Consider the following 15,794-nt stretch of genomic DNA (forward strand, 5'->3'; position numbering starts at 1 on the left):
GCTTCTGTTTTAGTGTGACTACAGGCAGTAAAATTGACTGATAAAGAGCCTTTTAAATGTTTCTGACCAACCCCGCCTTGAAAGATAAGCCTAAGAATCTGGTGGTTGTGGAAGAGGTTAGATGACAAAGCGTCACAGCTGCCTGCTGTTGCCACACATCAAGGTTGTCCTGATGTTCAGTGCTTTGTCTCTGTGAGCTGACCTTGAACACAGGCCTGGTGGCTGCACTCACCAGATTGCTTCTTGGAACATTTCAGTGCACATGGCCCTGAGGCTGACAACAGGGAGCATGTGAGGACATGTGGAGGAAGGGTGGGGGCTTCCTTGGGTGCTGGGTGTCAAACCAGAGGCTCTGAGCACACGCCTGGGCCCCATAACTCACCTTGAACTGCAGTAACAGGATTCTTGAAGAAAGCCATTGAGTTGAGAATTTGAAGCTCACACTGTTTTAGTTTCCTGGTCCTGTCCTATAAAGGACACTAAGCTTTTCCAAGCAAACAACTTTTCATTAATAATGCTGGCTGGAGTGGGGAGTGGGGTTTTTTGTTTTTTTTTTGTTGTTTGTTTTTTTCTGCACACACCTTTGCCCTCCTTGTGGCCCTAGGGTTTTCCTGGCAAAGACTTAGTGAGCAGACGTTGACTTCTTAGAGCTTCCCAGTCACAGCCAAAAGGGAGCGTGCTGAACTCTGGGGGCCAGCCACTCAGCTGCAGCTGGGCCTCTGCTCTCCTGAGTTGGCATGGTGACCACTAAGATGAATGACTTGAAGCTGTGCTTCCTCCTCGAGGTGCGAGCAGAAGCTGTGCTGGAGTGGCCACAGGCAGGCTCACTGTGCTCCAGCCTGGGTAACACTGAGGCAGAGCACTGTGCTGAAACTCCTCCTTTAAGACAGGCTTAAGGACCTGGCTTCCCCCAGTGCCTCCTAAGGCCATGAAGTGGCGCCTAAGACAAGCTCCTGGAAAACATGTCTACCCTCATGAAAGACAGCAGAACACTAACTACCAGGAGCCACTAAGAGCCAAGGCTGACCAGACCTCTGCCCTCCTGTCTGAGAAGTCTCAGCACTGCTGTGTTTTCAGGAACACATGGTCTCTTGTGCTTTTTGCTTGACTCAGAAAAGGCTTAACTGTTGGCAACAGCATGGGCTAGAGCTTCTTAACATGCTTGTTAGGAGAAAACCTGTCAGCAGATGCTTTAAGGAAAGAGACTCCAAGACCCCACTGTTTCCCTTATTGCCAGAACTTCAGTGCTTCTAAAGCATCTGCATATAACTTAAATCTCATCTCACGTGTGAACCAGAAAAAAACAACAAAAACCCTCCAGACCATTGAGATCCCTGTAGGAAAACAATACAAATAGAATATAAAACTCATTAAGACTGCATATCTGATGCCAAACGCTGAGGTAATATCAACTGTTTAAAGAAGCCACCCATCCTCGCTTGTTATTGCTGAGAAGACAGCGGTACTGGCTGAGCTGCCTGCTGTACCAAAAGTGGGAGGGGACTCCACAAACGGTTACTATAGCCGAGGCGTAATGTCCAAAGCAAGCGGAACAGTCGGCAAATGGAAAAATAGAAAACTGCAGTAACATTGTTCTTGAGATCCTGAGTGAGGGAGTCAGTCAACCCAGGGGTTTGTCCGTCACTTCAGCCCAGTCATGCCTGCTGACCAGTGAGTTTTTCAAAAACCCACTCAGATTCTATCTCCTGGTAAATCCTTCAAAATCAAAACTCCATAAGTTGCAGTTCCTCCTGAAGCTGCTGGGTAAAGCGCAGAGAAGAGCACCATAGAAGCCTTGCTGGCCTTGCCTGGCTAGATCCGGATCTGATAGCCCACTTCGTTCAGAGTGCTGAGGTCAGCCACCTTCTTCTCGGTCAGAGCAGGCCTAAGGGTAAAGGCAGAAGGATGGTAGAGAGGGACAGACAAACAGTAATGAAGCTCCTCAAGGGTCTCCAGTGTGGTTAGCTAACCCAGTATGTGCCTGCTCCCTGCACCTGCACTCTTGGCTCCCAACTCTTGTTCCTGAGCCTTCCATGACAGGTTTTAAGGCTTTCAGTGAAGAAGTGTAAAAGCATTTTAAGCTTGAATTTTGTAAAATTAAAACAAAAACCTTGAAAATAAACACGCAAAATTAATCAGACTCTCAGGTTTTTGAGACAGGGTTTCACTGTTTCCCAAGGTAGCCTTGAACTTTGTACCCTGCAGCCTCAGTCTCCTATGTTTGGATATTATAGGTGTGTAGCACCAAGTTCAGGGCTACAACTTGTGAAACCCAGTACCTGTGAGGTCCTAACAAGTTACATATCATACAAGACTAAGTCAAATTCTCTTAGCAACAGTGAGCACAGGGATCACAAGGAGACTAGGTTTCGGTGGACATTCTCAGTTACCTGAGATGGTTCATATTGTAGGCTTGAATGTGTAAAATCAAGGTGCATTGACCACTGTGGTGGCACACGCCTTAATGCCAGCACTCAGGAGGCAGAAGCAGGTAGATCTTTGAGTGTGAGGCCAGCCTCATCTACAGAGTAAGTTCTAGGACAGCCAGAGAAACCCTGTCTCAAACAAACAAACAAAAAAAATTGAGGTGTACCTTTCAGAAATCACTGAAACCACACACCATAGCACAAACTGCCCTGTGCAGAGCATGTTTGCTAAGAAACTCCTGAAGCACTCAGCAGTGAGCTGCCCAGTCAAGGCGTTGGCAGCTTCCCAGGGTGACACTGTGACACTGTGTAAGCCTTCTGACAGCTTCCACTATCCGATGAACCCCTTGTCACGTAGGTTGACATGACCAAGACTATAAGTGGGATTCGGGACGCTGGTGAGTTCTACTTCAGGAGTTCTGTCATTTTCACAAGATCATCAAAGATGTCTTTCAATGACATTCAATGACACTTTATCTTGAGTGCTAAAAAGTGAAAACTCAGGTATAAGAAAGTTCTTAAAGCTTTGAAAGATTTCTCTTTAGCGAGTTGTTTCCTCTTGATAGGGAAGTAGTCCAGCTCTCTCATCTGAACAGCTGACTCCATAGCTTGGCAATCTGTCTCTCTAAGAAGGGCTTGGCTGTCCTAAAACACCTAACGCTCCTGTGTTAGGCAGGCTGTGCCACTGCGCCCTCCCCTACTCCCTTCTCATTTTATATTTGAGATGAAATCTCAGTTAGTTACCAGGCAGCCCTTGAATTTGGAATCCCCCTGCCTCTCAAGTAGCCACTAAAAGATTCTGGTATCTTGATCTATGATCATTCTCTGTGAAACAACTTCACGGTGATCACTAAATCTACCAATTGCTACCCACTAAAGAACGTGTGTCCCGGTCTCCTGTGGATGGTGGCATGTACTGGTCCGCACCACATTTGCATGTCTTCTCGTGGTTCCTGGGATGCCCAAGTGACACTCTGTGGGAATGTAGTGGAGGTGTGCACACTTCTCTCAGCGGTGTTAGTGAGCTCGAGGCCTTCAAGGTAATGCTGGCTTGGTCCAGTCATGCCCTCGAGATCAGCTACTTTCAATGGGACCACTGCCTACAAACCATGAAGAGGGGCTTCCAGGACCCCCCCCCCCTGAGTTCCCTTGGTCGATTAATAGCCAAAAGAAAATGGAAAGGGGGAAAAGAAAACATGGCAGAAAAAAGAAAAAGAGGAAGGCTAGGTAAATGAAAAATGGGGAGAGAAAAAGGCTTAGACTGGCTGGTCCTTGGAGACGCCGACCCCAGTGAAGGGATGGTCTTCCCTTACTGTTTTTGCTGTAGATGTTCCTCTGAGGATGTGCGTAGAGGTATGTGACCAAGTGTGTCCATTGCATGTGGAGGCCAGGGGCTGACCTGTTTTCTTCCTTACTTCACCTAATTTATTTTCTTGAGATGGGAATCTATGACTAGACTTTGAGTTTGCAGACTGAGATAAGCTGGCTTCCAGAAAGCCTCACATTACCCTGTCTCCCCTGCCCCACACAGTGGGCTTACAGTGTGTGAGCTGCCATACCTGGCCTTTTAAAAGTATCAGGGTCTGAACTCACCTCAAGCTTGTGTAGCAAGCCGACAACTGAGCCATGTCTCCAGCCTCTCTTCTCTCTTCTCTACTGATTGCCTCAATATAGTCTAAACTGGTCTTGAACTTGAGGACACAAGTGGCTCCCACCTCTCAAGTAACTGGAAAAATGGATGCCCTGCCACATCAGGATCCCCTGACTTCTCTACCCACTGTGAACAACTATCAGAAAAGAATTACAGGGAATTGACTCCCAGAGTTGGGAAGGAGTTGGTTTAAGTTGACAGGAGCTTTGAAACACAGACCCCAATCTCCTTCCCCACTTTCCTCTAAGAACCCCTGGTGGGTCGAGTTGAGAGGCAAAGAAGCGACTGTTCTTTGTGGGAGGGACTATGGCTCAGTAGTTAAAGGCACTTGTCACCAAGCGTGACCCATGGTGGAAGGTAAGAACCCACAGGTTGTCCTCTGCCCCTCACATGTATGTGTGTCCTTACACAAATATATATGTAGTGATGATAATAAGACCGAAACACTCTGAGGGAGCAGAGAAGAGGCCCCGGGGGAGGGGAAGGCCGTCTCCCTTTAGAAACCTGATCTTCATTGAGGCTGGTGAAGTCACTCTCAGCCTCCCACTCAGCTGACTCGTGTGTCAACCCAGTGACACACATGTTCCTAAGGGGATTATTTAGGCAAGTGCAAAGACAGAGAGGAATGCAGAGCTGAAGTGGCTCCAGCTGCGAGCGGAGGGCAGCGTAAGCCCCTAGAACTATGTACAGGCATCAGCTGGCAGCCTCATGCCAACTGTGGTTATTTTCCTCCCTGAGCACTCAGCAGACTTGCTGGCCTTAGGTAATGATGAGATAATAGCATGACAGTGGCATCCAAGAGACTTTCCCGATGAAGATCAGCTCAGCAAGCCCAGTGTCTGAAGCCACTGGGGCATGGTCAATGCTGTCCCTTTTAAAAAGCAAGACTAGCCGAACCAAAGCCTGCCTGAAGAAGGCTATAGGCAGGAGAGAAGAGCCTTTTGTTGGCTTATGTCTGGGAGCTGGGGGTGCTGGTCTAACCTATGATGCTGGTCTAGCCTGTGGTTATGGCAGATGTATACATCAATAGAGAGACGAGTCAGCTTGGAGTTTCCATGTCTCCTGTGATCCCTGCTCTCCGGCCGTTCTTTTGCTTCTGTCTTCTGTAGTCCTTCCCTCTCCTGCATGGCAGCACAGTCCTTCCTTCCCTAGTTCTGACCCTCAGGAGCTGAGGTATAAGAGGAACCAGGGAGACCGTTCCCTCCCCGCTCACCTCAGTCCACTTTGAACAGAAGCCTCCATAGATACCCTTTTGAGGCTCCTCCCAACCTCCATATGCACACAGAGAGCAAAGAGGCCAGGATTCATGATGCGGAGAGGAGCAAGCGTGGCCTATGAGCTCTGTAGTACTCTCCTCTGGTCCCCACAAATGCAGGGCTCCTGATGACCACCATGCTGTTCCAAGGCCACCTGGCTTACATGTAGATCCCTCTCCACACTCCCCACTGGAAAGAGTTAATGAGGGGCTCCTGGAACCTGCTCAGCAGGAGAAAGGCTATGGGCCTGAATCTGCAGGCCTTGGGAGTTGCACCCCACCTTTTTTGAGACTTTACAATATAACGGCCTATGACTGCCCCGCAGGGGCTGGGAAAGACCTTGGGGGGCGGCAATAGGAAGATGATGGAAGGGAAACACCTGGAGATCCAGCTCCTCCTGGTCATCCTCTCCACTCTCAGGACACTCTAGTGTCAGGAGGGGTGGGGATAAGTGGGGTCCTGGCACCCACAACTTTGAACTCACAACTGTAGCTGTCTAACAGCTGTCTTCCTCGGATGCAGATGAAGGTGCTGGTGTGGCCGATTGTCTTGGCTGCATGACAAAGTAGTAGAGATTAGGGTCTGGGACAAAGAAAGTCAATTCTCTTTCTGTCTCCTGTGAGGGTGACTCATAGGCATCTCCCAGATTGACTTCAGGGAGGCCTGATCATGGGAACCAGTCAAGCTTACCTGGAGACCGTCTCAGTCAGAGGCCTGCCAGGGCTGGACAAGTCTAGGGTATGACTGGCCTTCAACACTTTCATCTTGCCACGTTGGTTGTTAATGCAAACTCTTTGCCTTGGTTCATAAAGCCCAGTAGAGGTGGGTCTGCTGCTGAATGACTTTGGGGAACTCAAGTTGTGGACCCCACCCACCCAGCCACAGAACTGAGGGCTTGTCAAAAATAAAAACTCAGATTCCTGACCCAAAGCTGCTGGTTGAGAAGCCCCAGGGAAGGGTGATTTCCCCCATTCTGATTTGGAGCAAGGCCCCTCTGAGAAACCAGGATCCACCTGTCAGTGAGGTCCTCAGCCTGGGCCCTGCTCAGTCTGCAACCACCACTGTCTTTTCCAAACAGCATGGCTTCCATCCCCTGGCTCAAGGCCACCGGAGGCACAAACCACCAGCCTCTCTGCTTGTTTGTCTACCTACTGCCCCTCTAACCCCTTCCTGCCCCTAAGCCCACACTGTAGCATCCCCTCCCTCTGACCCTGGCTGCCCAAAAACCTTGCTTCCTGAATTCACCACTTTCTTTTTGAACCTTCACCTCTTGCTCCTGGTTATTTCCACCTTGTTGTCAAAGATGGTGTAGTTCTCTTCAGTTCTGCAAGGAAAAGGCCCAGAGGGAATACACGATGTTCTACAAACTACTTCAAGGAATCTACTCTAATTCCACTCCTCTTTACAAGTAAGGAAACCAAGGCCTAAAGAAATGGTTTGCCCAAAGCCACATCCTGGTCCACTGGGTCTCAGCTCAGGGTTCATCCTTTGTGCTGTCCTCCTGGTTCCCCACCCCCCATTTCCCCCTTTCACAGGTCTAGCCCTGGCAAGTCCTGTCACACTGTTCCAAGGGTCCCCAGAGTCCCTAGTGTCTTCCGTTCCTCCCCCAAACCTCAACTACCCATGCTGTTTTTGAGTTGACACTTTTGCCACTGGACCATGAGTCCTCACCTTGGTCCTCCTGGAGCTCCTATCATGGGGTTGAAAAGAACCATGGGGTGTGAAGGCAGGAGGGTGACAAAAGTGAAGCCCCTCTTCTCGGAGACCGTCCCTTCTGGCTTAGGGGCCACTACCAGCCCTCATTCTTTCTCCTCACTCCCAGGCTCTCCAGGTGGGCAGAAAGGGTCAGTGGGTTCCCCAGAGTAAGGCTGTTGAGATTTGGTCTTTTGCTGTGTATTACAGTACTAAATACTGGCCCCCAAGGCCTGGTTGCCCCCAGGGATGAGAGAATCCCCACAAAGACCTAAGTAACACTTAACCTTTCCCCTCCTGCCCAAGTTATCCCTGATTGATGAATAAAGACGCCGGCAGCCTATAGCTGGGCAGAATTGAGACAGCTGGAGTGTTTGGTTCCTGAGCTTGGGGTTGGAGGAAAACCATGAGGAAGGGAGCCATGAGGAGGGAGAAGGAGAGAGGAAGATGCCATGAGGAAAGGGATCATAAGAACTGTCCACGTGGGCTGGCCATTGGAATTAAGAGCAGCCCATGTGTAACAGGTAACTCAGGGTCACTGATAGGGAGGCAAAAATAATAGTTTAGAGGGTAGACATCTGCCCGGGTCTAGTACTGTTGAAGGCTTACTATAAATATAAGAGTTACGTGTCTTTTATCTGGGAACTCAATGATCAAAGGTGAGGTAGAAACCCCGGATTGAGAATAAATATTTATTACAACATAGGGCAATGGGGGCTGTCTAATACTCACCACTGACATGGACAGCAGCCAACGTGGAAGCCAGAAGCTCCCTCTTAGCCACCCCTTCCCTCATCTCCTAAGTTGATCTCTGCTTTCTCTCATCTCCCCACAGCTACCCACTACTTTCTTCTTCTTTCCTCACCGACGAGTCACTGTTTGAACTGTCACTTCTGGGTCAGAGCCTTCCATTTTAAAGCCGTACTTAAACCCCAGGTCTATCGGTATTTTTTTAGAACAGGCTCCTCCTGGAGCCTGAGAAGCACCTCAGAGCCCACAGTTTCAGCTCACACTTCCCCTGCCTCTACATCAAACCATCACCATCAGACTCCTGACTCCATCCTGATGGCCACTCTGCCCTGTCCCCTCAGTCACTCAAATTCGTTCACTGGTTAAGAACTTCCCACACTCCTCCTACACTGAGTAGAATCCAACCAGAAACATTGACTCAGAAATGTCGACCTGCCAATGGCTGTCACTCTGTGCAGAGATCACAGCTCCTGTGCACTGGTCTAGGTTCTTTGGGGAAGAGCACTCACTATGGGCGGCTGAACCCCTACTGTTCATGGGAGCCTCAAAGGAATTAATGACTGTTACCTTCATGGACAGAGGGGACAATAGACGAAAAGACAGGTCTCCCTTTCTGCTGCTGGGTCTGTGTCATTGACCTGTCAGGAAGGATTCACGGTTCTGGACGACAGCATAGCTGGAACTGATGACTGAGTCAAGAGAGCTTGGCCTCAGTGAGGATAGGTGTCAAGGTCAGAGATGATGTGGTGAGGATGGGCGCCAAGGTCAAGAGACAGGCATTGAGGGCAAGACTGCAAGGCCACACATGGAAGGTGAGAAGCCATTGGCCTCTCTAAGATGGCCATATGCTGGAGCATCCACATCTCAGCCTTTCTTGCCACAGAAGTCCTGGACACCTGTCATTTTAGCAAGTCTCTGCTAACTGTCCATGCTAAACCTGGGGTGGGGGTTGGGTGGGTGGGATGTGGAGTGATAAGCAAGAACCTTCTTTGAAACACTTTGTCCTATCCTGTTATCCCCAAACAGAAGCACCCCTCTCCCGTCACCTCCCTAGAGTCTAGGGAGCTATGCTGGCTTCCTTACTGACCAGCTACAGGACTCAGGACCAAGATAACAAACGCTTGTTGTTTTCGGATCTCCTCATCCAGAAGTGAACACAGCAGAACTGTCCCTTCATAGCCGACGGGAAGAACATGTTGATCAGAACATGCTTTTGTGAACATGGTTTACCATTAAGGAGCCACACCCACCATTCAATCTAATTAGATCTGCTCAACAACATTGGGTGACAGGTGAGGAATCCTTCTTAGCCTCTTACAAATGCAAACTCTGGCTCCCTTGGGTTGACCACATGGCTTCCATGCAGCGGCTGAGCGGAAACTCAATCAAGACTTCTGTGTATGGCCCTAGTCCCCAGTAATCAAGAAGCCACTTCGACAACCTACACTTTGGTCATTTGCAAACACCGACAGTTTAGTGTTTATGTGGCTATGGCCTCAGGACTTGCTAGTTAGTCATCCCTGGTTACTCTGGAGACTCTCAGCAGTTCAACTGTCATATCTTATATGAGTCATTTTGACCTAAGGAGCTGTGGCAGCATCTCCAGACTATGGTAGTTAGCCAAGGATGAGGATGCATCCCTGGACCACTACTGGCTGACGGCAGCCATATCCTGCTGGGCACAAAGGTAAGCCGGTCCCTGAAATTGACAAATTTAAACTTAGGCCCAAGAGTGTTACAAAAATGCCATGGTAGCTTCTAAGACTAGCTGATTCCAGACCCAAGGTTCCTAATTCCATTTCCAGTGTTCTTCCATTCTTAGGTCTTCCCTGGCTTCTCCCTCCATTTGTATGTTCAACTCGTCCTCGGCAGAGCACTGCCTGAGGTGGCCCGCACCATAGCACTGTTTCCATGCATGACCTGTGAATGGGGGAGTCCCCTCAGAGAGGACTCAGCTTTATCCCCATGGGTCAGGACACCCCTGCAAATGTGTGTGCTAGGAAAGAGAAAATGGCACTCACGATTTGTCTCGCCTGCCGAGCCTCCTTGGAGGGCTTGCTTGTCTCCTCCGTGGAGACAGGGACTTTCCCCGGATTCTCACTTGGGTTGGAGAGTGGCCACTTGCAGGTTTCAAGATCTGAAGGGGACAGGAGGAATTAGCCACACTGGATCCTAAGGACACCCTCTCTCACCTTCCCACAGCACAGTGCCCCAACCACAGCGTCCGAGACACACGTTCCTCTCCTACTGCACTGGGAAAAGAAAAGGGTCTCACTTCCTGGAGGGGGAGGTGTAGCAGCACATCATCCCCTTTTCTGTGGAGGGAGAGGAGCCAAGCCCAGCCCCTCAGCCTCCTGGAGCTGGCATGTTTCTCGCCCTGGGGTTGGGGGGCAGATCTCCTCTACAGTTCTCCAGCTGACCCTTCCTCCCACAGTTAGTCAGAGTGGGCTTCAGATCAGCACCCCAGGCCCTGAAGGGTGAAGATAAGCAAGCCTGAATCCTGAATAGTCACTGTCTCAGTGTCTCCACAGGCCCTGGAGGGACAGGGACAAGTAGGTGTGCTGCCACCACAGAGGTGAGCTGACAGAGGGAAGAGTGGATAATGAGACCATCTAGCCAAGGTCTGCACAGCAAATGTCCCTCCTATCTGTTGTGACACCAGATGCCAAAGGCCTTGCAGCTTAGATCTGTAGGAGATGCAGTGTGACTGTCTCATCCTGAGATGTAACTTCCTGGTCTCTCAGTTTTGGATCTTAGTTGATGGAAGGAATTGAGGAGACGCTGCTTTCTTTGCAATATTTAAGATGGTTTCAGCTGTGGTTTGTGAAGCACCATTTGCCCCTCGGGTCCTCGTGGGAATCAGTTCCAGGATCCCAAAGGGACACCAAAATCCATGGGCATTCAAGTTCCTTCTGCTTGCACACAATGTGTGCACACCCTCCTCTAGACGGAACCACAACTCGGACGGCCTGCAATGCCTAAGGCATGACAGCTGTTCAACTAGATGCTACTTAGGGACTAATAGGAACAATCTTTACACAGCTGCAAGGCTTTTTTTTTTTTCCTATTGTCCTTGATCCACAGTTGGCTGAAACTGATGGTGTAAAAGTCCACCGGCAAAGAGGGCAGGCCAGACCGCATGCAGAGACGAACCATCCGGTCAAATGAGGATGAAGAGGTTTGGTTCCTATCGTGGCCACTAACCGAGAAACATGCCATGCCATCTAGAAAGAGGCACAGACCATGTGACTGTTAAATCTGGACTCTCGGTTTGATGAGATGGAGGGCCTCAAAGGGAGACAGCTCTTTGAGGGTGTCTGTGAGGAAGTTTTTTTGGCTGGGTGAACTGAGTTGGGAACCACACACTAATGTGGGCAGCACCATCCTATGGGCTGAAGCCAATCTGAATAAAAGAGAGAAAGTGAATCCAGCCCAGCAGTGGACACAGTTGCCTCAGGTTCCTACCACTGTTCCTTCCCATGATGGAGAGCACCCTTCAACTGTGAACCAGAATATCCTCCGTCCCTCCCTTCTGGAGGGTCAGGGCCAGAATATCCTCCGTCCGTCCCTTCTGGATGGTCAGGGTCAGAATATCCTCCGTCCGTCCCTTCTGGATGGTCAGGGTCAGAATATCCTCCGTCCCTCCCTTCTGGAGGGTCAGGGTCAGAATATCCTCCGTCCCTCCCTTCTGGATGGTCAGGGTCAGAATATCCTCCGTCCCTCCCTTCTGGAGGGTCAGGGTCAGAATATCCTCCGTCCCTCCCTTCTGGAGGGTCAGGGTCAGAATATCCTCCGTCCCTCCCTTCTGGAGGGTCAGGGTCAGAATATCCTCCGTCCCTCCCTTCTGGAGGGTCAGGGTCAGAATATCCTCCGTCCCTCCCTTCTGGAGGGTCAGGGTCAGAATATCCTCCGTCCCTCCCTTCTGGAGGGTCAGGGTCAGAATATCCTCCGTCCGTCCCTTCTGGAGGGTCAGGGTCAGAATATCCTCCGTCCCTCCCTTCTGGATGGTCAGGGTCAGAATATCCTCCGTCCCTCCCTTCTGGAGGGTCAGGGTCAGAATATCCTCCGTCCCTCCCTTCTGGAGGGTCAGGGTCAGAATATCCTCCGTCCCTCCCTTCTGGATGGTCAGGGTCAGAATATCCTCCGTCCCTCCCTTCTGGAGGGTCAGGGTCAGAATATCCTCCGTCCCTCCCTTCTGGATGGTCAGGGCCAGAATATCCTCCGTCCCTCCCTTCTGGATGGTCAGGGTCAGAATATCCTCCGTCCGTCCCTTCTGGATGGTCAGGGTCAGAATATCCTCCGTCCGTCCCTTCTGGAGGGTCAGGGTCAGAATATCCTCCGTCCCTCCCTTCTGGAGGGTCAGGGTCAGAATATCCTCCGTCCGTCCCTTCTGGATGGTCAGGGTCAGAATATCCTCCGTCCCTCCCTTCTGGATGGTCAGGGCCAGAATATCCTCCGTCCCTCCCTTCTGGATGGTCAGGGTCAGAATATCCTCCGTCCCTCCCTTCTGGATGGTCAGGGTCAGAATATCCTCCGTCCGTCCCTTCTGGATGGTCAGGGTCAGAATATCCTCCGTCCCTCCCTTCTGGAGGGTCAGGGTCAGAATATCCTCCGTCCGTCCCTTCTGGGGTCAGGGTCAGAATATCCTCCGTCCCTCCCTTCTGGAGGGTCAGGGTCAGAATATCCTCCGTCCCTCCCTTCTGGAGGGTCAGGGCCAGAATATCCTCCGTCCCTCCCTTCTGGAGGGTCAGGGTCAGAATATCCTCCGTCCCTCCCTTCTGGAGGGTCAGGGTCAGAATATCCTCCGTCCCTCCCTTCTGGAGGGTCAGGGTCAGAATATCCTCCGTCCCTCCCTTCTGGAGGGTCAGGGTCAGAATATCCTCCGTCCCTCCCTTCTGGAGGGTCAGGTCAGAATATCCTCCGTCCCTCCCTTCTGGAGGGTCAGGGTCAGAATATCCTCCATCCCTCCCTTCTGGAGGGTCAGGGTCAGAATATCCTCCGTCCCTCCCTTCTGGAGGGTCAGGGTCAGAATATCCTCCGTCCCTCCCTTCTGGAGGGTCAGGGTCAGAATATCCTCCGTCCCTCCCTTCTGGAGGGTCAGGGTCAGAATATCCTCCGTCCCTCCCTTCTGGAGGGTCAGGTCAGAATATCCTCCGTCCCCTCCCTTCTGGAGGGTCAGGGTCAGAATATCCTCCCTCCCTCCCTTCTGGAGGGTCAGGGTCAGAATATCCTCCGTCCGTCCCTTCTGGAGGGTCAGGGTCAGAATATCCTCCGTCCGTCCCTTCTGGAGGGTCAGGGTCAGAATATCCTCCGTCCCTCCCTTCTGGAGGGTCAGGGTCAGAATATCCTCCGTCCCTCCCTTCTGGAGGGTCAGGGTCAGAATATCCTCCGTCCCTCCCTTCTGGAGGGTCAGGGTCAGAATATCCTCCGTCCCTCCCTTCTGGAGGGTCAGGGTCAGAATATCCTCCGTCCCTCCCTTCTGTCCCTCCCTTCTGGATGGTCAGGGCCAGAATATCCTCCGTCCCTCCCTTCTGGAGGGTCAGGTCAGGGATTGTGTCCCGTGTGTAAAGTAACCAGTACAGATGAGAAGAGGCTCCCACACACCATGTGCTTGTCCCAAACTCACCTTCATCCGCATGTCCCTGGCGTACTTCTCCAGCTCCTTCCTGATGTCAGCCCTCAGCATCTTTGAGACATTGAGGACAAGTTGCTTCCACTCGATGGGCTGGAAGCTGTGAGGCTCATGGGGGACGTACAGCCCAATCTTGACCTTCTTGACCGTGTGAAGGTATTTCTTATAGGAGTCTTCAAAGTCAAAGACAAGGTCACTCAGAGTCCTAAAGGTCAGCGGCTTGTCCATCAGCTCCGCCCTTCGGCTCATGCCCAGTGAACCGTAGTAACCATTGCAGTAAATCCCCAGCACGACATGGTGAAAGTAGCTTCCTGAGAAGTAGGTTTTAAAGCTGATAGGGAACCGCTCAATGGAAGGCTGCCCATTGGTTAAATATCTGAGTGGAGCAGAGTCAAGGAAGAGAGATTCAGAGAGTGACAGGCACGGTGGCACACGCATTTAATCTCAGCACTTGGGAGGCAGAGGGACCACTGTGAGTTCAAGGCCAGCCTGGTTTACAGAGTTCCAGGGCAGCCAGGGCTACACAGAGAAACCTTGTCTCACACGCGCACACATGCATGCGCACACATACACACACACACACACAAACACACACACACACAAACATACACACATACACACACACAAACATACACACACTCCAAACCAAAAAACACCACCAACAACAAAGTCAAAAAATTCTAGAATATGACACTGCTGCTGGGCCAGTGAGTCCATCCCCCTGTCTCCAGCAGCATGGTATCTAACCTTCCCAGATGAATCCTCTACAAGGAATTTGCTGGGTGCCTTTGAGTATCAAGTCTCTGACCCATTACCAAAACCAAGTGAATAGTGAAGAGAAAATCTGCCGTCTTCAAAAGTTAAATGCCAAACAAAGCAATAACCAGGCACCTTTGCCTTATCTGGTTTCTACAGGGCACGTGGAGCTCCTTAAGGCATTTTTACTTGTGTGTGTTTGTGTGTGTGTGTGTGCGTGCATGTATATGCATGTGTGCGCATGGTATGCTGTATGTATGAGTATGTGTGTGTGTATGTATATATGCATGTGTGTGCATGGTATGCTGTGTGTATGAGTGTGTGTGTATGCATGTGTGTGCATGGTATGCTGTATGTATGAGTATGTGTGTGTATGTATATATGCATGTGTGTGCATGGTATGCTGTGTGTGTATGTGTGTGTGCATGTGTGTGTATGGTATGCTGTATGTATATGTGTGTGTATGTATATATGCATGTGTGTGCATGGTATGCTGTATGTATGAGTATGTGTGTGTATGTATATATGCATGTGTGTGCATGGTATGCTGTGTGTATGAGTGTATGTGTGTGTATATGCATGTGTGTGCATGATATGCTGTGTGTATGTGTGTGTATGCATGTGTGTGCATGGTATGTTGTGTGTATGAGTATGTGTGTATATGCATGTGTACATGGCATGATGTATTTACATGACTTTGTGTGTATGCGTGTGCATGTACGTATGTGCATGCATGCACGGTGTGTTGTGTGTACATGAGTGTGCACGTGTATGTGTGTGCATGGTGTGGTGCGGTGTACATGAGTGTGGAGGTCAGACATCCACCTCCATGTTCCTCTGCTGTGCTTACTTTTCACATCAGGGTCTCTTGTCCTAGAACTCGATCATTAAGAGAAGCTGGTTAGCCAGTGATACCCAAGGGTCTTCCTGTCTCTACCTCTCCAGCCAGTGCTGGGATCACTGAGGCAAGGCCACATATATCCCCAGTTAGCTCTCTCCCTGCCTTTTGGGTTGTGTCTCAAGACATAAGCTCTCAGCTACTGCTCCAGGGCCACGCCTTCCGTTGTCATGCTCCCAGCCATGGTGGTTATGGGCTCACCCTCTGGAACTGTGAGACCCCAAATTCTCTCTCTCCGGTAAGTTGCCTTGGTCAGAGTATCTTACCACAGCAACAGAGAGTAAGGAAGACAAGGGACCTTCAGATGACTTTCACATGGACTGGGAAACTATGTCGTACAGTGATAGGGGCTGCAGCGGAGTGGAAAAGCTCTTGTCTTGCAAGCACGAGGTCGTGGGTTCAATCCTCAGCCAAAAAGGACAAGATGCTACCCAAGCACACTGGCACAGGCCTGTTGTCCTAGATGGCTGGAGGAAGTTCGAGGCCAGCCTAGAATACTTAGGACTGTCTCAAAAACGGAACAAAGTAATCATGATACTCTTTAATACATGTCACAAACAGAGCAACCCAGCCCACTTGCTTGTGGTAATGGTAGCTTTTAGCTTCACTTCTAATACCAAATGTGTTTCTTCTCATGCACCTGGGACCTGGCTGGCCACAGCAGCTGTTCCTCCCAAATACCTGCCATAATTCAGAGAATTTTCTGATTCCCGTGTCTGACGTGCATGGGAGG

General features: G+C 50.5%; 1 protein-coding gene across 1 annotated transcript in view; it reads right to left on the reverse strand.

Annotated features, from left to right (window-relative positions):
- Positions 1 to 564: 564 nt before the first annotated feature.
- The window catches only part of Vash2 (vasohibin 2), a 31,884-nt gene continuing 16,654 nt past the window's right edge, over positions 565 to 15,794 (reverse strand). Inside the window, exons 6-8 of the mRNA XM_032914656.1 lie at positions 13,402 to 13,783; positions 9,797 to 9,912; positions 565 to 1,885 (exon numbers count right to left, since the gene is read on the reverse strand). Of these exons, the coding sequence (XP_032770547.1) occupies positions 1,813 to 1,885; positions 9,797 to 9,912; positions 13,402 to 13,783 (571 nt within the window). The 3' untranslated portion in view covers positions 565 to 1,812. The remainder of the gene's footprint in view (positions 1,886 to 9,796; positions 9,913 to 13,401; positions 13,784 to 15,794) is intronic.

The sequence above is a fragment of the Rattus rattus genome, chromosome 10, assembly GCF_011064425.1.
Source record: "Rattus rattus isolate New Zealand chromosome 10, Rrattus_CSIRO_v1, whole genome shotgun sequence".
In the NCBI taxonomy this organism is placed as follows: domain Eukaryota; kingdom Metazoa; phylum Chordata; class Mammalia; order Rodentia; family Muridae; genus Rattus; species Rattus rattus.